General features: G+C 36.1%; 1 protein-coding gene across 2 annotated transcripts; it reads left to right on the top strand.

The window, feature by feature from the left end:
* The first annotated feature begins 2811 nt into the window (after positions 1–2811).
* Positions 2812–22207, top strand: SRSF11 (serine and arginine rich splicing factor 11). 2 transcript variants are annotated; one of them, XM_084243471.1, is made up of 10 exons: positions 2812–2908; positions 5014–5106; positions 5697–5746; positions 6507–6634; positions 9214–9295; positions 13031–13162; positions 15708–15797; positions 21189–21284; positions 21666–21804; positions 21913–22207. In XM_084243471.1, the coding sequence occupies exons 3-10, from the start codon at positions 5727–5729 to the stop codon at positions 22105–22107; spliced, it is 882 nt and encodes a 293-aa protein (XP_084099597.1). In that variant the 5' UTR covers positions 2812–2908; positions 5014–5106; positions 5697–5726; the 3' UTR covers positions 22108–22207. The 2 variants fall into 2 exon arrangements, with proteins under 2 accessions (XP_084099597.1, XP_084099596.1); XM_084243470.1 differs by having other exon boundaries at positions 2817–2908; positions 21910–22207.
* Positions 22208–26781: the final 4574 nt, after the last annotated feature.

Below are 26781 nucleotides of genomic sequence, written 5' to 3'. Positions count from 1 at the left end.
TACTTTATTTGCTTTTTGGTAATTATAAATTTTAATCAAAGAAATCACTGAAATATGATAGAATTACTGGATTTAAGTTACAATTTGACATATATGCTGACCAGGATTTAAATGCTTCACCCTTTCCTTAATGAATTGGTCAGTGGAAACAATCTCGGTATTGTTGATTTTACATGCTCTCTTAGATCTTTGAATACCAATGTGAACATTTACACTATACCTTGTAAACGTTGTGAAATGTCTAGTCCATAAAACTCAAAATATTAATTTTGTGGTTTTCAAAAGAAATTGAAGTGCATCCATAGATGGGTTAAGGCATGTTATATAACAGTACTTTTATCTCATGAATTAAAGTATGTGAGCCCAAATTTGTTTTTTAAAATATATATATGTGTGTATATATGCTGATGAACTTTTGAGTTAGTGTGTTTTGGTTAAGCAATTTCTTTTATGTCAGTGTGCCTGTTGTACAATAAGATTTTATCACCAAGAGAAAATTTTCAGAATTCAGATTTAGGATACTGTCGTAAAATAGATGATAGTGTTTGGAAAAGGGGTCAAATCATGTGAGTAATGTGCAAAACATTTAACTAGTTTTTAACGTAAAAGAATTCTTATTGCCTAAGTAATAATATAGTTCCCAGACCCTGAACATAATACAGTATATCATATAACTGGATTTCATAACTATTTTTAGACCATGGTAATTTTTTGGGTCTGTTTTGGAAGTGAAATATTTGGGAGTTTTATAGACAGAATTACAAGATATTAGTCCCAAAGTTTGTTTTTAGTGTATTTGACTGCTGGTATGGTATGCTGTATTAATGTTATTTCCACTAAATAACTGGGGTATTCAATCCCTTTGGCACCATTCACCCTGGTTTTAGCTTTCACACTTTGGTGTTGGCTCTTGGTCAGTGTTTTAGAACAATAGACACAAAGTTTACGGTAAGGAATAGTCTTAATTGCTAAAACTTAGCTGGATTTGGAAGGAACTCTTAATAGTAATGGATCTGGGGGTTATTTAGGTTCCTTGGTTAATGTTTGTTTCTTTTGTCTGTTTCTTTTTCTTTCATTTCTACACATTCATGCAGTATTTCATGGTTCTATCAAAGCAGCAGTAAAAAAAATACTCTTGACGCATGAAAATTAACTGGTGAGGGGCCTCATTGCTATTATTAAATTGTAGTTTTATTTTTAAATAGTCTTTTTTTAATCAGAGGATCAGATGCATGACTTTTTTTTAATGGATGCAGATCTTCTATCAGGTGTCTCACAATAAATTCAAGAGGATTTTAGTTTGCCAGTTATGTTGCAAATGCACTAATTTGAGTAAGATGTTGATACTTAATATTATCCTCTTGAGATATAATTTTGCATGCAAATTATCCCATAATCTCTGTAGGTTTGTTAATATTGATGCATTAATGCCCTATATCTAAATGATCTTCTCCCTCCCTCCATAACTCTTGGTATCTAAATTGATGACAGCTCTGACACAAGCAAGATAACAGTGCTGTGTAGTATACATTTGTTTATATTATCGGCACTTCTCAGTATAGGTGGAAGGAACCATTACCTTTATTTAACAGTGGTTTTTCTTTTTTGTTGTTGTGTTTTACAGTTCTTTTCCCTGGTTCAGCCTGAACTATATACCAGGCCCTGCTGAAAATACCACCCAACAGTTTTCTTCTGCAGCTTATCCAGTTTCTCTTAAGTGCCCTGTACATATTGTATGTTTTATGATGAGATGCAGTTTCTTAATATGTATTACAGAAATACTACTGGTATTTGCAAATATGTAGTTTTATTGTATTATTGAACTCTCATTTTGGGGGCTTGGGCACATTAACAGATTAATCCATCTGTATAGGGCTTTTGCTGTTGGATAGAATTTAAATTGTCTACATGAATATTTGTCTTAGGACCCTTAGATTTTATCTGAATACACAGATTAGGCTTTAAAAACAGACATACATGTCATTCTTGGCATTAGGAGTTTGGCTCAGTTAGCTTTCGAACTGACACTGTATAGCAGCCTTTTTTGGTATGGTTAGCATGGCACATGTTGGAACGTAAAGCATTTTACTGTACAGGTAAGGAATGTGCCATGTTGTTTTACCTATTCTCTCTCTCTCTTTCTCTCTCACTCCCACACACACATCCTGTGTGTATTCAGAGACCTTCAGAAACATTCATATTCATTTTCATGAGTCAGCAAAAGCCCTACGCTTGATTCCAACAGAATATTTCCTTTACATACTTTTCTTCTCTTAATTTTTACAAAATTTGTATGGTAGGTGTAAAAAAAAATCATAGTAACTGTACCATATTATTAACCCCTAAATCAAACTTTTTTTGTCTTGTGTATCTTGATTTTTCTGTGTGCTTTATAGTGAAGCAGCCGACACGAGTCGTTGTTCATAAAACAGCTTTTGAAAGTTGAGAGCACACCCCTGGAGAACCGACTGTGCTTGCTTACGTTTGGTTCATGACTTAAAAATCGAGTACAGGTGATGAAATCTTGGCAGTGTTAACAAAAAAGTAGTGTGTATTGTGCTATTTTTTTTTACTCTAGAAACTTAACCATTTGTAGAGAAAAGGAAACAAATTTTCACACATTGAACTTTCTGACATAAAATTAATGATAAATCATAGAAATCAAACCTTATATTTTAGCGAACATAAGTACTTTCAACAAACTCAGGTGGTGTATCAGGGAGACATTTTCTGGGTGTTTTTGTGTGTTTTCTGTCTTACAAAAGAGTGTGTTCTAATGCGTGGATATTTCTCTGCAGGAGTTATTCCTGATGAGACTAAGGCATTGTCTCTGTTGGCACCAGCTAATGCAGTGGCAGGTCTTCTGCCTGGTGGTGGACTCCTGCCTACCCCTAACCCACTTACCCAGGTATTCTGTTAGACTCTTAAAATGCAGAGGAATGCAGAATTGTGTATAAAGCTAAACATTTGAGTTTTTAAAATGGTGTTGTAATTGTAGGTCACAGAGCATTATTACCTGTGCACAATATTGTTAAAGGTTTATGTTATAATCACTAATACAAAAAGGATTCTCTTGGAAATACACTTTTCAAGAACATTCTGCAAATCGAATCTGTTACATCGATTTGCCACTTTCTCTCAAAACAACCCATAGGTAGTAACTATGTGAATGAAATCTCATGAAACATAAACTTTTGGTGAACACACTTTAAAAACTGGGTGCTCATTTGAATCAGGAGGAGAATAAAAATTCAGACTTCTTTTTTTCTTTCTCATTCCCCTTTCATCTTCTGTTCTTATCTTGGGGTTTGAATTAAATAGGTGATTTGAAATAACAAATCCTCAATAGAGATGGTTGATATGAGGGGACTGAAGTAAAACTGGAGAAAGTTTTTGCTGGATGTTTTTACCTTAATAATGCTATAAAAAGCCTATAGCTTTTTTTATGGGTCTGTAAATGTCACGTAATATAACCATTCAAAGAGATTACAACTGGTTGTTGGTTTCACACGTGATCATGAACGATGAGCCTTCAGCTAGAACTTTATGACAGCATTCTTTCTGTTATATTGTTTGCTCAGTTACCTGTTAAGTGAATGTGTAGTATAGTATTATGCAATGAGAACTAGATCAGGTATTCTTAGCATTTTGAGTATAACTTTGATTATCCCTTAACTCCTAGATTTGTTGTTGTTAATCTATAAAATGAGAGTCATCTGGATAATTTATAGATACCATTGATGTATATAAAATTGTGTAATCACTAAGATGGTGATTTGTATAGTAGTAGTAGTATTCAATATAGTTAACTTACAGAAAGCTTGGTACCTGTATTTGCTAAATAATTGAAACTTAAATTTTAGCCTAGTGCTTCAGACACTCAGACTGCCTCTAAAGCCATAGGATTTTGCATGGTTTGTGTCTCTGTGTTACAGATTAATCTAGCTTAGGTCAGGCAGGAAGACAAAACCAAATGGTAATTTGGACAGGAAAAGTTTAAGGTAACTAGTAACAGGAAATTACGAGGGGAATGCTAAGGAATCTAGGAGTAGCCGCTATCCAGATCAGTCTCACTACTTCTAAGACTTAGGGGAAAAGACACATTGGATGAAAGGATTCTTCTTCCTCATTGAGGCTATTATTCAGACCTCCTTTGAAAAGAGGGCAGATAGCAGAGAAATTTTCTGAGGTGCCACACAACTTTTCAGGAAGATGCAGAGAGGATGGCACTGAAACAAACAGAAATAAAAGGCTACATGGAGCTGCAGTAGCAATCAGAGGACAAAGGAACCAGGAAGAGAGACTTTCACAGTGTCTTCCCAGCTCCCCCTACAGATGAAACTTAGTATCATGCTAACTGCTAAAGGGTGCCTCTAAGGATACTTACTGCCTTTAGTATCACAAAGCAGAGCAAAGAACAATGAACTTGGAACTAAAAAGCAGTAAATACAAAGATACCAATATTAAAGAAACAGACAAAAACAAATACATAAAATCTGACTTAAGAACTGATACTCCCTGCCAGGAGGGGAGGGTGGAGGGGAGTTGGGATGACAGGGAGCCCAGTGAACTGGTGAAGGATGAAGGGCACTTTGGTGGTAGTATGATATAATAGACAAGGCATTTGTAGAAATGAGAGCCTTTACTCATAAAACGTAAACCAAACATTTCCCAATAAGCATTTTTAAAGAAGCAATGTTATTAGCCCAAGAAAATAAAATTTTTGTGTTTTTTCTAAATCTAATTTTTGAAGTAAATGTGCTATAATGTGTGGGAAGCAAAGCAAACTATAACCCTTGGGCAGACCCCTGTGTTTATATATTTTTATTAGAACACTTAACAATGCCCATTTTGTGTTACTATTGACAGGCTTGAAGTGGCATAGTTAAGTAGTTGCAACAGTTCACATAGCCGGTAGACTTAAACTTATTTGGACCTTTAGAGGGGGGGAAAATTAACCCTTTGATAGAAGGAACAAAAATGAAACTTTAAATAAAATTTGAAATTTCACAGATTGGCGCTGTTCCATTGGCTGCTTTGGGAGCCCCTACTCTTGATCCTGCCCTTGCCGCACTTGGGCTTCCTGGAGCAAACTTGAATTCTCAGGTATAACCTAACATCCTTCCACTTTGAGCTTCTCTTTATAATTAATTAAAGAATTCATCTCATTGGCTGCATTTCAAATTTAATATAAAGAAATTTTTGGTTACTATATTGTTAGCCTTTTACCCATTAAAGAATTTATTTTATAGTTCAAATTAGAAAGTAGTTTAATAAAAAGCTTATACATACCGTATCATGCAATCAGTAAATTATAATTTGCTTAAACTTTTATCTGAAGCCCTTTGTAGAAATCTTTTGATTAAAACTTTCTCAGAACATCTTAAAGTAAGCAGGAGATAAGTTTCTTTAAAATCTGGACTATGTAACTATTATCTTTGTGTTTGACTTGCTAAAGTAGCTCTAGATTTCTAATATTATAGTCACTTACGTCACCTGTTTTTGTTTTCCTATGTGGCTGCCAGAAAAATTAATACAGTGTGTTTGGTTGGCATTATATTTCTATTGGTCATTGTTGTGCCAAGAATATTGTACTTTTTGTAGGTTTGCCAGATTGTCTCAATACATTCAGCATAACCCAAAATGAAATATAATCATTGTCTTATGTGTGCTCACTCGTATTTTTGTTTTTGTAGTCTCTTGCTGCAGATCAGTTGCTGAAGCTTATGAGTACTGTTGATCCCAAGTAAGGGTTTTTTTCCTTACCAATTGTGTGTGTGTGTGTGAATGTTTAGAAAGCAGTTGGGTTTTTTGTGTTAGCTAAAAGTTATCCCAAGGCATGCAATATGTAATTCTGTTTTCTAAAATGAGAAAAATCCAGAGGTCAGCCCATTTGTAAAAGGTTTTGTTTTTATGTAATTTGAGTCTTTTGAAATAACTGACAATAGCTCATGCCAGGATGACAGTGAAAGAGATGAATGTTATCTTTAGTTGATTCATTTAAAAAAATATGTGCTGAGTGCTTATTACAAACATTTACTTTCATAGCATTTATGCTCTGAAAGGAAGAGCGATGTTGCTAAACATAATAAAGTAACTAGAGGAAGGAGAGGGCTGCTTTGGGAATTAATTGAGAGGAGGAGAGTTTAGAAGAAGATCAGAGACTAAGCCCTAAAGGATGAAGGGAGTTAGGAAGGCAAAGTGAGGAAACACTATCTCATAGCAAAGTAGTAAGTACTGTGTGTGTGTGACATACTAGCCAACATCATCTTTTAGGTGCTTTTAGAAGTTCCCTTCGTGCTGTAACTGAAGTTTTTTCCTATTTGATAGATAGTAAGTTCATAGGATGGTTTAATTGATATTGTACTCTGTATTGTTTACGAAGATTATGGCATCCTCCCTTTTTTCCCTCCAACAAGTAACTTACTAAAATGATGTTTTACTTATTTTACATGTTTTGCATATTCTTAAACTATTTTAGATCTCAATTCTTGCTTCTGTTTCAGGTTGAATCATGTAGCTGCTGGTCTTGTTTCACCAAGCCTGAAATCAGATACCTCTAGTAAAGAAATAGAGGAAGCCATGAAGAGAGTACGAGAAGCACAGTCCCTAATTTCTGCTGCTATAGAACCAGGTAAACTCTTGTTTTTGCAGTTGTTTTCGGTCTTAAACTGATTATTCACAAAAGTGATTCTTTTGAAAATTTGTTAAAATAATACTCTAGATGTCTTGTTTTGGTTTTTTTTTTTTTTTTTTTTTTTGGATTGTCTAAATTCTGGTAAAGGGTCAAGTAATGAAATGATTCTCAGTGTGGGAAGCAGAGTTGCCTCCAAGATATATTTGAAAAATTATATAGAGACTTGTCATGTTGGTACCAGTTGCCTGTAGTGGGTAGAGGATAGATGCCACCCTCAGCCAACACTGAATGATCTGTTCCAAAATGTTAGTAGCACCTAAGTATATCTAATATTTGTTGTGGTATTTTTCTTATTTTTTATTTCTGAGGTTTTGTGTTTTGTTTTTTTTTTTTAAGATTTATTTATTTATGCATACAAGAACTGGGGTACAGGCCAGAAGTGTGGAATGGTGAGAGGATTCAACACAGACAGAGTGGGGAACAGAACGGGCAGATTGACTGAAATACACTGCTGAGGGGAGCAGCGGGCGAGCCATGTGGGCAGCTCCCTCGCTGGGGATCGAACTTGTGCTGCAGTGGCTGTGGACAGCCTCGTAGGTTCCATCTTAACCCCTGGGAGGCCCGGTTTTTGGTTTTTAGTCATTTATGTTTGCCTAAGTTGGGGTAGCCTAATTGATTTTTGTCATTTGTTTGACCAAAAGAAACCTAATTAACATGATTAGGTATGGAGCCTCCCCTGGTGGTGCAGGTGGTTGAACGTAGCACTGTGAAGCTGTCGCAGCCTCTGCAGCACCGGTTCAATCCTGGCCGGCTGGCGAGGGTCCCACATGGCGTGGCAGACCTCTCCTCTCCTGTTGCAACTGCTGCTCCCCTCAGCAGTGTATTTCAGCCAATCTGCCTGTTCTGTTCCCCACTCTGTCTCTGGTGAATCCTCTCACCCTCCTGTGAATCTGGCCTGTACCCTGGCTCTTGTATAAATAAATAAATAAATAAATAAATAAAAATCTTTTTTAAAAAAAAGGTGTGTTATGCCATTTAAGAGAGGAAAAAAACTATTTTCTGCCCTTTTTCTTTTTTTGAGGCAGAATGAGCATATATCCTATTATCTGGCAGTATTTGGGTCTTTTGTCCTGGATTTTTTTTTCCATTGAAGTATAATCTTGGGCCTCCCAGGTGGCGCAGTGGGTTGAGCGCAGTGCTATGAAGCCTCTGCTGCAACGGTTCAATTCCCGGCCAGCCAGGGAGAATCCTGTCTCGCCTGCTGCTCCATTCAGCAGTGCTTTTGGTGCATCTGCCTGTTTTGCTCCCCGCTCTGTCACTCACCTTCCCGTGACTCTGCCCTGTACCCCAGCTCTTGTATAAATAAAATAAATCTTTAAAAAATAATAATAAAGTATAATCTTGGGCAAATTGATACCAAGTGCTTTATGTATTATCTCATTTGAGCCACAGAATATTAAATTATTAGCCCTGCATTTACATGGCAAGCAGTAGGGACTTTAGATACACAGATAGATTTGTGTGACTCCAAAACATGATGTAACTATTTTCTGTTTTCATGGAAAACTCACAACTGAAATGATTAAAAATAGTTTTGTTTGGATTATTATTGTCAGTATTTTTGTCAATTTATTATTAGTGTAATGACATTTATAATAAATTGAATCCTGTTAATGAAATGATTTAACGTGAAAGGTAGGATCTCAGTCTCACTTTGATGAGAGCCCATGAGTGAAGAATGCATTGCCTTTATATCTTAAGTAATTACTATTTGAAGGAATTTCTTTAAAAGCTAGGAAATGGAGAGAGATTAGTTTCTATGTCTCATCCATGTACACAATTGAAAGTTACGAAGAAAAGGGACAGACAGATTTAAAAAGAGACCTAGTTTATTCAGTTGTGTTCTGTCTCAGAAGTATAATGAAAAGAGTGAATGAATAATGACTTCTGGTTTGGAGGCCAAATACTGAACCTGTTTGTAAGCCACTTTACCAAAATATACATAAATTTTGTATATTTATGTATATTTTGTATATTTATGCTTACTTAGCTTAGCTAGGTGAGCAACAAAGGAACATTTTGCTGAATCAAAAATTTAGAATGTTGGGCCTCCCTGGTGGCACAGTGGTTGAGGGCTGGGTTGCGAAGCCGCCGGCGAGGGTCCCACATGGCGCGCAGACCTCTCCTACCGCCCACTGCTCCCCTCAGCAGTGTACTTCGTCAGTCTGCCTGTTCTGCTCTCCGCTCTGGCTCTGGTGAATTCTCTCACCCTCCTGTGCTTCTGACTGTACCCAGTGTTTGTATATATAAATAAATAAATCTTTAAAAAAATAAAATAAACTACTGTTGCAACTTTAAAAAGAAATTTAGAATGTTTATTATATTTTTTTTATGAACACTACATTCATTTTACAGTTAAGTACTGTTTGGAGACATGTTAATACATAAATGTGTAAAATTAAATTTCACAGCAGGGTGATTATAGCTGTATAAGTTCCTAGAATAATTCCTGAATTGGAGTAATCTCCCTATTTATTTGGTTATTTATAAATCCAAATTTTCATTTTTAAATACAGATAAGAAGGAGGAAAAACGAAGGCACTCAAGGTCAAGATCACGTTCTAGGAGGAGGAGGACCCCCTCATCTTCTAGGCACAGGTTCGGTTAATCACTTTTTGTGGTCAGTTGTACCTTAGACAAAGATAATTTCTGTGTGTCACTGCTTTGTTAATTTGCTATCTGTTAAACCTGCTAACTCCCGGTTAAATTGCTAGTAATCACTGTTGATAAAATCCTTATGTTCTGCAAGTTTTTCTCAAAAGTTGCTGTCAAACTTGCAGGTTGGTAATCTCTATGTACTTGTAAAAAAATGTGTGGGTGAGAGCTGTCAATGTTGGCCATTAAGATTTGAAATGTCAATGGTAAACCCATACATGTTAATGTAACTTAGAAGCAAATCTTTTTAAAAAAAAGAACAGCTATGTATTACTGCCTTACAAATCTCTTTAATATTTAGCATGACTGAAGGTGTATGGGATTCTGGTTAGTAAATTTGGCTTCATGTGAATATGTAGTTAGAAAAGGGGAAAGTGATTTTTTAGGTGATAATATTATGAATATTCTTTGCTATGTAACCCCGTAACTCCATAATAATGATTTTACATATTCTGTTAAAATCTCATCCTCTACGTTGAGTGGATTTTCTTCCAGTCATTGTTTTGTAAAATTAGGCATTGGTGGCCTGGACAATAATTTGTCACCTAAATCTTGACACATTGTGTTATATGATACAAAAGTGACACTTTGTAATCCGAAAATCATTTTAAGTATTACAAAGTTGTAATGTTCACAAAGGTTAATTCAAGTTTTATCATTGGCATCAGTGTAGTTATCTTCCTTAAAGTGATAGACTTCATTCTTACCATGTTTTTAAGATAATTTTGCCATCTAACCAAGTCTCAGCAACTTGGTTGCTCACTTCTTTCAAGTAAAGTTGATGTTTCATGGAAAAACAATTAGTTAAGCTTATAATTCAGTCACACAACTGTCTTCCTTGATACAGCTATTGAGCTATAATTACCAGAAGTGTTTTGTGCATGCATCCCATTCCATTCCATAGAATAATGCCCAAGAGACTAGATTTTGAAATACTGCTTTAATAGTACTAGGACTGGATTTAATAAAATCAATTTTTACTGCTTCATCCAAGACATCCTTAGTGAAAATGGCTTTTTTTTTCTTCTTCCTCTTTCATTGCAAGTACATACTGCAAATTCTAATGAAGAATACAGTGACTACTAGGACAGTTCATTTGCCACTACCTTGATTTATACTAAAGGAGATGCCAGCCTTTTTACACTACCATTGCTTTTGCACTGTTAGTGCAATTGTCAATACAGTGGAAAAGGCAAGTAATAATGCTGTTACTGTTTTGAAAATAATTTTGTCTTCATTAGACTCCATGACATCATCAAGTTCATTTTGGGGCTGTGTCTTAGCTCATACAACGGCTTTAATAAGAATCATAGATTGAATAACTTGTAACAGCAGAAATTTATGTCTCCAGTTCTAGAGGCTAGGAAAGTCCAAGATGAAGGTGCCAGCAAATGTGATGTCTGATGAGGACCTGCCTCCTCATTTATAGTCTGCTGTGTTTTCACTGTATCCTCATAGGCAGTATGCCAGGGATCTGAGATGTCTTTCATAAGGGTTTTGTATCCTATTCTTTCATAAAAGCTATGCCCTCCTGACCATATCACCTCCCAAAGGCCGTACTTCAAAATATCACACTTGGGATTAGGTTTCACGTCAGAATTTTTGCAGTACACGTTCAGTATGGCTAGCTGTTAGAAGGTTGTCCTATCTGGTGTTTCTGTTTTATTTCCTGTCACCCACATTTCTCTTACTCATCTCGTTCTTAAAGCTGACTTTCAAAAACACAAATTTGGATCATACTGCAACTCTTTTAAACCTTGACAAATTCCTTATTACCTTAATAAGGTAAAATATAAAACCCTATTCAGGGTTCTTTATTATTTGGTCTGGTTTGTCTTTCCATCTATGTCAGTTGCCATTCCAAAAGAGCCATGGTACCACTTGACTGAATGTAGTCATTTTCACTCTTCATGTTTCTTTCTGCATTGCAGATTTTGGTACATCTTCACTTCTTTTTGAGGAACTCCTTTTTCTTTGTTCAAAATGCAGCTTAATTTTACACTTTTGTAAAGTGTTGGTACTGTATACTGTCATAATCTTCCAGGACAGTTGCTGTCATAATCTCCTTTAACATGTAAAAAGGACAATTTTTTTTTCTTCTGTACATACCAAGTACATGCTAGCGCTTAAATTGTAATTTGAAATAACTGAAACATTTATTTCCCAGAATGCAGTGCTTTTGAACTGTGCTTGGACACTGGACATCATAATAGAGAGATGATTATTAGAGGTGGTAGTGTCTTAAGTCTCTTGATATTAAAGAAAATGACCAGTAAGCTTCAGTAAGGCCTTTTTATATAATTATATATGCTGATCTTTTATTTTTTAAAATCAAATATATCAGTGTGTAAAAGTGACTTTGCTATATTTCTTTGATGAAGACTTCAAATAGCTAAATATATGCTCTCAGCTTTCTTATAAGTGAAATTTGAACATGAATATTTTCCATTTCTAAATGTCCCATCCTCTTTTAAAATTTTCCATGGAACAAGTTTGACTAGTAGATGTTGAAAGATCAAGTCTAAGAAAAGGATTGAAATTTTTAGTAATTGTTCTTAAAATCAAGGAGAATGAAATACAGGAATGAGGATCATTGACAACATCAAAAGGATAGTTGTCCTTCAAATGTCCTCAAGAAAACAGAATAGGGGAACCTTTCTGAAAGAAACATTTTTTGTTATGTTTTAGGAAAGAAATAATATAGACAGGTCTATATATTGAGAAGAAATGAAAATAAAAGGCAGTTTATACAGAATTTTATTTTATTATTTTTTTTAAATTTCCAAATTCTGATCTTCTCTGAGTCTTTTTTTCTTTTTTAAGATTTATTTATTTTTATTTATTTATTTATATAAGCACTGGGTACAGTCAGAAGCACGGGAGGGCGAGAGAACTCACCAGAGCAAGGGCGGGGAGCAGAGCAGGCAGAAGGACCGAAATACACTGCTGAGGGGAGCAGCGGGCGGCAGGAGAGGTCTGCGCGCCATGTGGGACCCTCTGCCGGTGGCCGGGAAGCAGCCGGGGATCAAACCGGCGCTGCAGAGGCTGAGGGCAGCTTCGCAACCCAGCGCTCAACCACTGCGCCACCAGGGAGGCCCCCAGAATTTTATTTTTATATTTATATATGTGGGGCAAGCGTTGCTTAGATTTATTTTAAATTATAAATCAAAGGATAGGATATTTTTTAGAGAATAACAATTAGAAGTCATAGAAGATAACATTCAGAAAGCAAGTAATAAGAATATATAACTATTTGATAGCTGATAGACTTACCATGCATCAGTGAGGAATCAAGTACATGCTAAATTACTTTGTTAATTATGAGAGGTGATGCAAGTCAGATTAATGTTCCTTTTAATCTTTGCCATTATTTTTAACTTTGGAGTTGTAGTTTCAGTAGACATAGAAGCACTGGTTTGACAGATTAAGCAAAAGATTGAAATGCATGGAATTACAGTTATGAAAAAGTTCTGCTAATTTTTAGGGTATCGAAGATGTTTACTGTATGAACTAAGTAAATAGTGGCAGCAATGACAGCATCCACCAGGCAAGTATCCCCACTTACTGATGGTTAGTTCAGTTGTGTGAGTTTTTTGTCTGGTGCCAAGTAAAATACTCACAAGCAAGAGCTAGTCTTTTTACATTTATATGTGTGTTGGCTTCCTTTTATATTTTTAGGCGGTCAAGAAGCAGGTCAAGAAGGAGATCACATTCTAAGTCAAGGAGTAGGCGACGATCCAAAAGTCCACGACGGAGAAGATCTCATTCCAGAGAGCGAGGTAGAAGGTCAAGGAGCACATCAAAAAACAGGTACATTAGACTTCAGCTTTGTGTGGGAAAACAAATTTTAAAGCTTCAAGATCCAATACTATATTAATGACAGAAGGAGATTGAAGTAGACTGGAGAGAAACTTTATAGAGTTTGAGGAAACTGACATTTTGTAAGTAAACAGATAACTGTTTATAGCAAGGCCTATATAAATAAGATTTCTTTGTAGTAAAAATTCTTAGCTGTCTTGCTACCTTCTTTCATTTCCACTCAATCACCACTAAGGATTTAGTGCTGACAGCCTTTTTTCATAGTATGCCAGAGGTTATGGCAGATAACTATGACTTGTCTTTGTATCTCTTTATAGCAAACATTTTAAGCTTCTGTGTATATTAGACTTATTAGGGGCTCTTAGCCTGTGATTTGGATGGAACCAGTTGAGAGTTAAAGTAAGGATTCATTTAAAAAAAAAAAAAACACTCCCATCTTCACATTTCATTTTGACTTAAACATGCTTGTATTAAGGAATCCATTTTTTTAAATCTAGGCCAAACCCTTTAAAATTAGTATGCCTAGTCTTGAGTGATAAATTGCTGTTTATTTCCGTTGAACCACCTTTAAAGTGTCCAAAAAAACTATCACTTGAAAGTACCTAGATTTTTTAGAATTTTTTTGATATTCACATATAATTTCACAACACTAAACAACTGTCTTATCTTTCTCTTTGCCTTAACTTTTAAGATGTAGCCTCTATTTCATACTATTTTATCTGTTCATTCGATTATGTAAGTTAAAATAAAGACAGCTGGGTACCAGTAAAATTTATCCCTAGTAAGAATAAAACTCAGCTGAAAACTGATGTTCTGGAATAGCTTTACTGAGTGTTCAGGCTTTTCGTCATTATATTTTGCAGAGTGAGTCATCTAGTCAATCGTGCAAACAAGCTTTCTTAATGAAACACGTATCATCCAAAGAGGAATTAGGCATTCCTTCTCTCACGAAACTTTCTTTACATCAGGAGAGAAATGAATATAATTATAAAGAAAGAACTGTGTTAAGTGTTGGAATTGGCCTAATTGAGAAATTATGCTCAAGTATTAAATTCTGATAGATTCTACTAGACTCAGTAAGTAGCATGGTTTCAAGTAAAGAATGTTGTTTCAAAGCATAAATTCTAGAAATAGCAAATACCTGTTATAGGAGTGCCAAGAACAGAGGTTAGAAAAATGTTAAAGTGACAGATCACACACAGAAAGTTGTGTTCACGCTAAGTTCTTGTTAACACTTAAGAAATTTGCGTTTTTCGAGGAGGGAATGGGAATGGTAAAAAGGATGAACAGGGTGCTGATATTTTCAAGTTTGTACTTAGAAATATTTCTGATAAAAGGTCTGAGATGAACTTGTAGAAAACAGATTAGGACTTAAGGGACTGTTAAAATAATTTAGGAATTAGATGGCAAAGACTTTGAATGAAAAGAGGATTACCAAAGAAGGGAGGGTATGAAATAGAAAATATAGGGCAGGTGAATTAATTTAGAACAATAAAAATAAATCTTTGAAATTATATATGCACATATATATTTTAATCATTAAAAATTATAGAGTAGTTGAACATAGATATGTGTCTGTTCATGGGTAAAGGGACTTCTCATTCAACAAATATATTATTGGTTATCTACATTTTGCCTGCAGTCTTGGGGAGAGTAATGATCTTGTGGAGGAAATACTTAGGGGAATAAAAGTAAATTTACAAGAATCTAAAAAAAATTTCAGAGGTTCAGGCATGGTTGTGTCCATTATGACCGGATATTTAATGATAGAATATGTATGTAGCAACAGGAAAAAGAGTAGAAGGTTGACTTGTTCCATGGTGGACATTAACATATGGGGTATACGCTTTATGAGATCATTTGTAATGCTGGTGAGTCACTATGATTTAGTTCATTAAGGATTTAGATCTGATAGTAAAAGATCTAGAGCCATGGTGATAGAAAAAGGTAATGTTGAAGCTTCAAACCTAGAGGTGATTATTATATCTGGTGTATCGCCAGATACAGCAAGAAATGGGCCAACATACTAATTATTTTCTCACCACATAATCTGCTTACCTCCATTGGAGAAGAAGTAATACCAGGAGGATTTTTTTAAAGTTATTTACCACAAATATACCATTTGTGCTAGTGCTTCTATGCAGTTTCTGTGGGAACATTTTATAAATTGCATTAATCAGATTGTGCTTTTTTTTTTTTTTTTTTAATTTATCCATACAAGAGCTGGGGTGTAGGCCAGAGATGCAGGGGGTGAGAAGTTTCCCCAGGGACAGTGGGGAGCAGAATGGGCGGATCAACTGACATACACTGCTGAGGGGAGCAGCAGGTGAGACAGGAGAGGTCTACTGCGCCATGTGGGTTAGCTCTCTGGCCGGGGATTGAACTTATGCTGCAGTGACTGCCAATAGCTTGATAGTACTGAGACTTAACTCCTTGAGCCACAGGGGAGGTCCTCAGATTTTGCATTCTTTATTGTTTTTAGTGCTGTGTAAGTTTAAGCTCACTATTTTAATGTGCTCATAAATTGTCCTATTAGAGACAAGAAGAAAGAAGACAAAGAAAAGAAACGTTCCAAAACACCACCAAAAAGTTATAGCACAGCCAGACGTTCCAGAAGTGCAAGCAGGTAAGGTGTATTACAAAGTCTTGGCATATTTTTTTAACTGTGTTTCAGAGAAAGTCAGTAGGTTGTGAACATGAAGGTTTTTTAGTACATCAGTATGCACTTTGGTTTTGAAGTTTTGTTTTGATTAAGTAGTTTCTGCATAAAATTTATCTTTTCACTTATTTTAATGGTATAGAAAATATTTGAAATAATAGAATTAAACAGAACTTATTTTTTATGTTTACTATATGCAGGTCACATCCTGATCTGTTTTTTTCGCCCTAAGTGTTTTCAAGTTTTTTTCCCTTAAGTATTTGTTTTGATAACTAAAGTGAATTGAATTACTACATGAAATTAATTATAGTAAGTTATATTTAAATGATGCGCCTTAATACTTAAAATAATTTTTCCCCCATATGTAGTACGTAGTTCTTTGATAAAATAATGAAGGCAGTACAGGTTCTGGTTTGTCAATCTTAGACTCATCATTCTACCTTTGACCTGCCATATTGAAAATTCATTTTTTAAACTTGACATACACATAAGGGCATTTTTTCCCCAATCTCGTTTATATAGATGTCTCACACTGTATATAAACCTAGTTCATAATGAAGGACCTGAATGTAAATACTAAAACTAAACACCTTCTGAGAAGAAAATGTAGTAAATCTTCATGACCTTAAGTTTGAAGATATTGACTTCAAAAATATTAAGTAACAGAAAAGAAATAGTAAATAATGGGAAATATTTAGTCAACAAATTTTATGTTTCAAAGAGCACTGTCAGGAAAGTGGTTGGCAAAAGAAACTATCATTTAAGTGAAAAGACACCCCCCTATAAGGGAGAACATATTTGCATGCCATATATATATATATATTTTAAGATTTATTTATTTATTTATACAAGCACTGGGTACAGTCAGAAGCGTGGGAGGGTGAGAGAATTCACCAGAGCCAGAGCGGGGAGCAGAGCAGGCAGAAGGACTGAAGTACACTGCTGAGGGGAGCAGCAGGAGGCAGGAGAGGTCTGCGCGCCATGCGGGACCCTCCTTCAGTAGCTGGGGAGCAGCCGGGGATCGAACCGGCGCTGCAGAGGCTGCAGGCAGCTTCGCAACCCAGCGCTCAACCGCTTCACCACCGGGGAGGCCCCGCATGCCGTATATTTTTAACAATAGGTAAATACCAAGATCTAGAAAAAACTCCTACAACTCAACAAAAAGAATACAAAAATGCAGTCAAAAAATGTATAGAAGACCTAATTAGACACTTTTCCAAAGAAGACCTAGAGATGGCCAACAAGCATATGAAAAAACGCTTATCATATCTATCATCAGTGAGATATAATTCAAAGCCCCAGTAATCTACTCCCTTACACACATGAGTATGGCTCATATCAAAAAAGACCAAGAAACGACAAGTGTTGGCAAGGATATGGAGAAAAAGGAACCCTCATACTTGATGGAATGTAGACTGTTCTGGCACCTATAGAACACAATATGCAGGTTTCTTAAAACATTAAAAATAGAGATGCCATATGATCCACCAATTCCACTCCTAGGTATCTACCTGAAGAAGGCAAAGCACAAATTCAAAGGGATACAAGGCACTCCTGTGTTCATTGCAGCACTGTTTCTTTTTTTTTTTTTTCAATTATAAATTTTATTTTTATATTCCCCATACAATTGCAACCTCCTTATTTTGACCCCAGTCCCTCCCCTCCCTGGTCCCACCCCCATAGAGTTTCTCTGGTTCATAGTTGTTTGTTGATTTTGATTTTTACTTTCTATAGTTATTCTTTTCCCTGGTCCCTTATTTAAGTTTTCTAGATTGCTGCTATGAGTGAGACCATCGGTATTTTTCTTTTTCTTTCTGGCTTATTTCGCTGCGCATGATCCCTTCGAGCGCCATCCATCTTGCTGCAAATTGCATGTGTTTATCTTTTTTGAATGCTGAGTAATATTCCATGGTGTATATGTACCACAGCTTCTTGATCCAGTCATCTAGTTTTGGGCATTTGGGCTGTTTCCAAAGCTTAGCTATTGTAAACAGTGCTGCTATAAACATAGGGGTGCAGGTGCTCTTTGGAATTGATGTTTCTGTGTCCTTTGGGTAAATACCTAGGAGTGGAATTGCTGGATCATATGGAAGCTCTATGTTTAGTAGGTCCAGAAATCTCCACACAGCTCTCCATAGTGGTTGGACCAGTTTGCACTCCCACCAGCAGTGCTGCAGGAGAGTTCCTTTTTTTCCACAACCTCGCCAACATTTGTTGTTGCTAGTTTTTTTAATATGTGCCATTCTCACTGGTATAAGATGGTATCTCATGGTAGTTGGCCCTGCAGCACTGTTTCTAATAGCCAAGTTAATGGAAACAACCTAAGTGGCCAGAGACAGATGAGTGTGTTAAGAATATGCAGTATTATGTGCACAGTGGAACGCTACTCAGCTATACAAAAAAATGAAATCTTGTCATCTGCAACAACATAGATGGAACTGGAGGGAATTAGCATCTGAGTGAAATGAGTCAGGAAATAGCACATACGGCTTGGTTTCACACCTATGAAATACAGCAAAATAAAGGCTCAGACAAAACCAAACCAAAACAAACCCTAGATAATAACTGTAAAATTGAGGCTACCAGGGGGGAAGAAGAGGAGACCCAAAGGATTGTAGTGGAGGACTGCAGTACCTTGGTGGTGGGTGTGGTGGAGTAACGCATGTTTGAAGCATGTGATCCTACACCTCCAAATCATATACAATATTTCAAACAGTTTTAACCGCAATTTTTTTTTAAAGTGCTAGAAAATATTTGCAAATTGTAATCTGATAAGGGCCCTTAAGATAGAATATAGAGGGGCCTCCCCGGTGGCGCAGTGGTTGAGCGCTGGGTTGCGAAGCTGCCCGCAGGCTCTGCAGTGCTGGTTCGATCCCCGGCTGCTCCCCGGCCACCAGAGGAGGGTCCCACATGGCGCGCAGACCTCTTCTGACTGTACCCAGTGCATGTATAAACAAAACAAATAAATAAATAAACAAACAAAAAAGATAGAATATAGAAAGAACTGTTAAAACTCAACAATAGAAAGACAATCTGATTTTAAAATGGGCAGAGGATCTGAATTACCATTTCTCCAAACAAAATATGCTGGTGTTAAGTATCTAAAAAGGTATTCACCATCAGACATGGGGGAAATGTAAATCAAAACTACATCTGTAGTTGGCTATAATCATTAGATAACTAGTACTAGTGAGGATGTGAAACATTGGAACACCATCTGTTGCTGGTGTGATTGTAAAATGATTCCACTTCTTTGGAGAACATGATGTCATGGAGTACACAGATGATGGGTGTAAGGTAGTAGTAGTTCCTAAGAAAGTGTAAACATTTAGACACAATTTCAGTCCTAGGGCTATCCCCAAGAGAAATAAAACATTTCCACACAAAAAAAACTTGAACATGAATGTCCAACATTATTGATAATAGCCAAAAAATTAACCCAAATAGTCATTAACTAATCATGGGTAAAGAAAATGGTATATCCATACAGCCCATGTATTCAGAAGTAAAAATCAACAAAATACTGACGAATGCTACACTGTGGATGAGCCTTGAAAGTGTTTTGCTAGATGAAAGAAGCCAGTCATAAGGAACCACTTAATCGTATGATTCTGTTTATATGTAATATCAGAGTAGGTAAGCTGATAAAGGTAGATTAGTCGGAGTTGGCAAGTCATAACTCTAAGGGCATGGGGTTTCTTTTGGAAGCATCTTAAAAACTAAGTCTGCCTTGAGGACATTCTGCTAAGTGAAATAAGTCAGAAGTTCATAGATAGAGAAAACAAATTGGTTATTAGAAATTGTGGGGGTGGATAAAAATAAGTCCTGGGATTGTAATGTACTGCACGGGAACTATTGTTGATAATACTATATTGCATATTTGAAAGTTGTTAAAACAATAGATCTTTAAAAGTTCTTGTAACTGTGTGGTAATATATGTTATTTAAACTTAGGTGTAGTGATCTTTTCACAGTATTTATATCAAATATCAAGTGTTCATGTTTTACACCTAAAACTAATAAAACATGTTACTTATCTCAATTTTAAAAATAAAATCTATGAGAAGAAAAGCCAGGCGTAAAGTACTGCAGGAAATGCCAAATTAGGTCTGAGGAATAAGTGGCAGAAGCACATAAAAGATAGAGTGCAGCATGACTCTTCTTACCTTAAAAATGGAGGCATTTTTTTTTTTTTTTTTTTTTGGCAGGAGGGAGGCCTGTTGCTTTAATAAAGTTATTTATAAGCATCTTAACCTAAGTATTTACTGGATCATTCTTAAGTTCAGGCATATGCTATAAGTTTTTACTGATTTCCTACTGTGTGGTTGCAGTATGCTACAATCTACAATCTGTAGAAAGGCAGAGAAATATTAAACATTTCTTCCATATGGGGATTTTGAGATAGCAGCTACACAAAGTTTAGCAAAAAGTATGAGGTATATGTAGTAAATATTTGATGAGTGAATGTTAAACTGTGTAATGTTTCACAGGACCATGGGGTCACAACTGAAAGGATTCTTTTTTTTAAAGTTATTAGACAACTGAAAGTACAGGGACTTTTTTGTTTGTGCCCAAATCAAATTATAATGGTCATTTTACAAGTCTGATAACTTCTGATTTTATTTTTTATTTATTTATTGAGTTATTTGTTTATACAAGCACTGGGTACAGTGAGAAGCGTGGGAGGGTGAGAGAATTCACCAGAGCCAGAGCCGGGAGCAGAACAGGCAGAAGGACTGAAGTACACTGCTGAGGGGAGCAGCGGGCAGCAGGAGAGGTCTGCGCGCCATGTGGGACCCTCACCCGGTGGCCGGGGATTGAACCAGTGCTGCAGAGGCTGCGGGCAGCTTCGCAGCCCAGCACTCAGCCGCTGTGCCACCAGGGGAGGCCCATAACTTCAGATTTTAAAGTAGTTGTTAAGAGAATTGGAAAAAGCTATTATACATTGTCTATCTTTAATTGCTCAAAGTAAGAGGGATGGAGAAGGGGAGAGTTATAAGCATTTTGATTTCTGTGTTACCAACTAATGTTAATTTTCTGAAATTTTACTCAATTTAAGTGATTTTTGTTAATCAGTCTTTTCTCAAATTTAATATTTCTAATGCCTTTATTGCTAAAATTGGATTTACTTGAGGGCCTTAAAGGAAGGGTGTATCATTTACAAAGGCCTATTGTTTGCAAAGAGTTATTGTTCATTTGACTCCTTTATTCAAAATAGTATTTGAAAAATAATATTTGAAAACAGAATTCTGTTATCGGAGTTCCTAAAGGAGCTCCATCATAGAAACATCTGCTATGTGTCTGCATGTTTTAGATAATACTGTATTTTAAAGTCTAGTTTATACATCTGTGGTTCTAGAGAAAGACGACGACGACGAAGCAGAAGTGGCACAAGGTCTCCTAAAAAGCCTAGGTCTCCTAAAAGAAAATTGTCTCGCTCCCCATCCCCTAGGAGGTAAGAACATTATTTCACTCTGTCTTTTCTGTTTTCAGAAGCTGTCAGTTTTATTCGAGTTTTCCTCTTCAGGAACTAAGTGCCTAAGAGGTTGCTGATAGGTTCCCTTCATGAGTTCAGACTTTTGTAATAATCAGTGTTCAAGACTGAATGTTTTATTTTAGATCTGTACCCAAGTTAGTCATCTTGCATAGAATACTTGTGCACAGCGTGTTATCGAGTGTTTTGAACTCTCATCGTTGCTTTCCTATTAATTTTATGTGAACTTGGATCAAGCTCTCCATCCAAACAAATAAAACCTGTTGCTGCACGTAAGGGTAAAGCTTCTTGAATGGTTCTGTTTAAGAATCTTTGTTTGAGAATATTTTGCTGTCATCCTAGACATAAAAAGGAGAAGAAGAAAGATAAAGACAAAGAAAGAAGCAGAGATGAAAGAGAAAGATCAACAAGCAAGAAGAAGAAGAGTAAAGATAAGGAAAAGGATCGGGAAAGAAAATCAGAGAGTGATAAAGATGTAAAAGTAAGTCTAAAAACTAACTTATTTTGGTATTTAGGGTGGTGCTGGTACTTTTAAGAAGTGATTTTTCTTTGAAGAAGTTTACTTTTATTATTCTCGTTGGCAAAGCAGGTTACACGGGATTACGATGAAGAGGAACAGGGGTATGACAGCGAGAAGGAGAAAAAAGAGGAGAAGAAACCAACAGAGCCAGGTTCCCCTAAAACAAAAGAATGTTCTGTGGAGAAGGGAACTGGTGATTCACTGAGAGAATCCAAAGTGAATGGGGATGATCATCATGAGGAAGACATGGATATGAGTGACTGAATATTGCCTCCATGAGAATCTGACTGTATACATGCATCAGTGTCATTCCTTTGTGTGATTTCTTAATGCTGTATTTGTTCATCTCAAACCTAGATGTATACAGCTCTGAGTTAAAATGGTTATAAAGCTCCTGATATTGACATTAGTTATTTACACCAAAAATCTTTTAGAAAATGATATTGTGGGTAACCAATTCTTGACATGGTGAAATGTGATTGAGTAACCAAGCAGTTTTACTATTCTGGTGCTGCTTCATAACAAAAACGAAAAGCTGCATGCATCTACAGCAGGCATGGATTGTTTATGTTGTATGATCTCCTTTATTACGTAAGTTCACTTATAGTATTTCTAGAATTTGATTCATTGCCGTAATAGAGCCATGTAGGGAATGCACTGATTGCATGTTAATTGTGGCAGGAATATCCTAAATGTCATTAAAATCTCCAACATGATGGATCTACTTATGGTCTTGTTTGTTGACATGACAAATTAACATTCTTATAGTTACATCTGAAATGAGCATTGAAATAGATAATCCTTTTAAGCCTTGTGGCTAAATTTTTGTGGCTTTTGTTTAACTTTGAAAGGTGTTATATGCACTAACCTTTTTTTGATGGCTAATTAGGCTTTAATTACAGAAACAAGATTTCAAATGAAACTGTCTTTGACAGTAAATAACATATTTTGAGGTAGAATTGTATACTTTTTCATAAGGTATTTCGGAAATTTTTCCTGAAATAGTAATTTATTCCACATCTCCATCAGTGAAGCTATCTGCCTGTCCTGAGTCCACCTGTAAAAGAAAGTTTTCTTGTCCTGATTTTCAATTTTCCACTCCTTTATTAATTTGTTTTAATCTCAATGTTGGAAAAAGGGGGTAGTGCATTTTAAATTGACCTTCATATGCTTTTAAAATAAGACAAATCTACTTGATAATGTACTTTTTATTTGATCTCAAGTTGTATAAAACCAATAAATTTGTGTTACTGCAGTCGTAATCTCTTAAGCACCCAGTGATTCCATGTTTAAATGCAAAGTAGTTAGGCAACTGTTTTCTTAGTTACAGGAGTTTCAAGCTTCACTTTTGTGCAGTAAAAAACAAAAGTAGGCTACAGTCTGTGCCATGTTGATGTACAGTTTCTGAAATTGTTTTACAAGACTTTGATAATAAAACCCTTAAACTTATGTTCATGTTCCTGTAAAACCGTATTTGTATTTATTTACACTGTTGAATGTATGACATTTACCTCATTCATTTTACAAATCAAGTTTTCCCCATTTCAGTCCACATGTTTAAAGATAGTAATAAGATGAAATCCATCACTATAGCGATTAGCTGTCATCAGAATTGTCAAAGTTGGTTTCATTTCTCTCTAAAATAGTCTTTTTCCTGGTGTAATTTTCTCATATTTGGGTGTAGGAATTTGGCTCACTAAAGCAATGAAGTTTAGGATAACCAAATGATCCCACCTATATCTAGTAAATTTATATTTTCGGTGAAATATAATACCTTTTCTGGAATAGTATAGAGACTGTCAATGGTATATATACTGTATAATACTAAATAGTATAATCATTTATAAAATGAGTAGTGTTTTCAGTGGCTGGGATTAAGGGGATATTGAGACTTGGAATTGTAGATTTTATCAGAGTTTGAGTATAAGTTTTTTTAACTTTTAAAATTGAAATGTCATATAGAAAAGCAGCATTGTTTCTACAGTTTGTAGTAACTTTTTAAAGATTTTATCAGAAGGAATTTTGTCTATAGTAAGAACTATTAGTAATAGTCCTAATAATCACTGCATTTTTAAACACAAAAGTGAACAAACATGACATTCAAGCTTATAAAAACTTTCTAGAAGTTTGAATCATCTGACATAGCCATTTTTGTAAGTTGAAAGGAAAATATTGGCAGTTTCACATGGTTAAACCTGTTACTCAAAGTTCATTCCCTCACTTGTAATCTCTGAATACAAATATGACTTTTCAAAAAGAGATAAGAAATTTTTGACTCTAAAATAGTACCAGAAATTTAAGATGCTGCAGTGAAGGGAATTCATACCTAGGTTATTTTTCAGTGAACATTTTATGCACAAAGGTAAGGTTGCACTGGGACACAGCCTTGCACACAGATAACCAGATGAAATCAAGTGGACACTCCCTCCACACGGTTTTGTTCTGTATTTGGTAGTAAAAATGATCAAGAAATAAAAAATGTTTTGTTAGAAAAATGTTTGTCCTATTTATTTGCTTAAACTTACCAGAAGTGAGTGAGATAATGGCTGAGTCCAATTACAAATTTGGGGTTCGTTCACAGCTGCTGAGACCAGTTTTTTAACCATAATTTTCCTGTCTAAGGTGGGAGTGATACCTGACTTTGCAGTGTATTTAGTAATTCTGCTCAAAAAATGTAGCTCCATGTGCCTGGGTCAGCACATGGTACTTGCTGTTTGATTATGGAGCTTTTCAAAGAGTGCAATAATTTAATTTGGGGCAATGTTTAAGCGAGAGTGCAAAGATAAATTGAAGATTAGGTTTGAGATGGCCTTTTATCTTTTTGTGGGAACATCTTTGGTTTAATAGGCTTCCTTGAATCAATTCTATATGGAAGAGGTCACTGGGCTCCTACTGAAACCAGTAAAACTAACTTTAATCTTGGATTTGCTTCTTAAAACAGGTTCTGTTAAGGGCATTATATGTCCAGAACAAGTATCAATAAGGCAACTTCCTCTTAATAAAATACACCACCTTCTTCAATTGGAGAACCAGATAAAGTGCTTAGGGTTCGTGTCTAAAGATTGATACACATCTTTTAAACTGAAAATGAGAAATAGTCTATCTAAAATCTACTGCATTTCCTCCCTGTGCTATCTAAAATATTTGTCAAGTGTACATGCATCTACTTTAGTTAATACGGAAATGTTCCTGGTGCTTTTAGGAGCATCCAGAATAACTATGTCTATTAAGACTATTAGCAGCAGTTTTCCAAATTGAGACTAAATTCTGAAGTGGCAGGTAAATTTGAGTGTCTTTGCTGTTCTGTGCTTATTCCCATTTTCATTTTATTTCAAAGTGCGTGTGAAATTCATTTTAGACTTTCTTTAGAAAATAAGTCATGTTAACCATTCCCATTCTTTACTAGTGGAAATATTCTTAGTACACTTCAAGTATAGTAGATGCTACTAACAACCTAAGACAATTCAGAGAAAGGATCTGATGCAACTAATGTTCTTTATATCCATGCAAAAATAATAGGGAAAGTGACATGTTCATCTTTTCAGTGACTTAAAGGTTATTTTACCAGCATGTTACTAAAATAAAAAACTGAAGGTCTAGGGTAACAAAGAGTGGACTTTTCTAAATGCTTTTTAATGTAACTACGCAAGTGACCTCAAGGTATAATTTTACCCATACACACTAAAAAACTACCTTTTTCATCCACAATGTTAAAAGTTACAATTTGTTTATTTAAATACCAAATTTTCAAAGACAAACATGTAGATTATGATTCTAGTAGTGTTCAATTAGAAAAACAAAGCTATTAGAAATGAGATTTGCTACTGGGCATTGACCTTAATTGTGGGAGGCACTTGTTTCAATTTTGTTGTTTTTGCAACTGATGTGGAGATGGAAGCCAATGGGCAGAGGAAGTAAAGCTAGATAGTTGGAGGGAGAAGAGTAAGTTGGAACCACAAGTTTGAACTGGAACCCACAAGGATGGACTGAAACTCAGTTTATGTCTCATTTTTGACTGTGGTGGCATAGGTGTCCTGCAGAAGCCGAGATTTCATCATAGACCTGCCTGTATACACATGGCCCACAGTGTGAACAGCTGAAGGAGGAACTGGGGGAAGGTAAGAAAATCAGGAACAATTGTCAGTTACCCTTATGGGTCTCCCTGGTGGCCAAGGGGTTAAGTCTCAGCACTATGAAGCTGTTGGCAGCCACTGCAGCACAAGTTTTATCCTGGCCAGGGAGCTAACCCACATGGCACAGCAGATCTCTCCTGTCTCGCCCACAGCAGTGGGCCCACAGCTCCCCTCAGCAATATATTTCAGTAGATCTGCCTGCTCTGTTCCCCACTCTGTCTCTGGTGAATCCTCTCACCCTCCACACCTCTGGCCCACACCCCAGCTCTTATGCATAAGTAAATAAATAAATATTTTTATTTATAATTTTAAAGATTTATTTTTATTTATTTATACACGAACTGGGTACAGTCAGAAGCGCGGGAGGGTGAGAGAATTCACCAGAGCCAGAGCGGGGAGCAGAGCAGGCAGAAGGACCGAAGTCCACTGCTGAGGGGAGCAGCGGGCGGCAGGAGAGGTCTGCGCGCCATGTGGGACCCTCCTTCGGTGGCCGGGGAGCAGCCGAGGATCGAACCGGCGTTGCAGAGGCTGCGGACAGCTTCCCAACCCAGCACTCAACCACTGCACCACTGGGGAGGCCCAATAAATAAATATTTTTAAAAATAAAAATACCCTTGTTTCTAAATGCCGTGGCACAAGTGAAATTGTAATTCTATGTACTATAGGTGCCGTGGCTCTAGAAGTAGTGTTACAAAATAAGCTACAACAATTTAAAAAGTTCATCACTACATCGTACTGTAGGGATGGACACGTGATCTATAATGTGCAACAGTACTTCACAGAGTTTTAAATGGCAAGATAATGT

The sequence above is a fragment of the Talpa europaea genome (genome assembly GCF_964194135.1).
Source record: "Talpa europaea genome assembly, chromosome: 9".
Lineage (NCBI taxonomy): Eukaryota > Metazoa > Chordata > Mammalia > Eulipotyphla > Talpidae > Talpa > Talpa europaea.
This window is presented reverse-complemented; position numbering and strand designations above follow the sequence as displayed.

Bases quoted from the DNA above. Each gene is read 5' to 3' on its own strand.
- SRSF11 (XM_084243470.1), top strand. From the start codon at position 5,727: ATGAGTACTGTTGATCCCAA. The intron at 5,747-6,506 runs GTAAGGGTTTTT...CTTCTGTTTCAG, and splicing joins ATGAGTACTGTTGATCCCAA to GTTGAATCATGTAGCTGCTG. The intron at 21,805-21,909 runs GTAAGTCTAAAA...TCGTTGGCAAAG, and splicing joins AGAGTGATAAAGATGTAAAA to CAGGTTACACGGGATTACGA.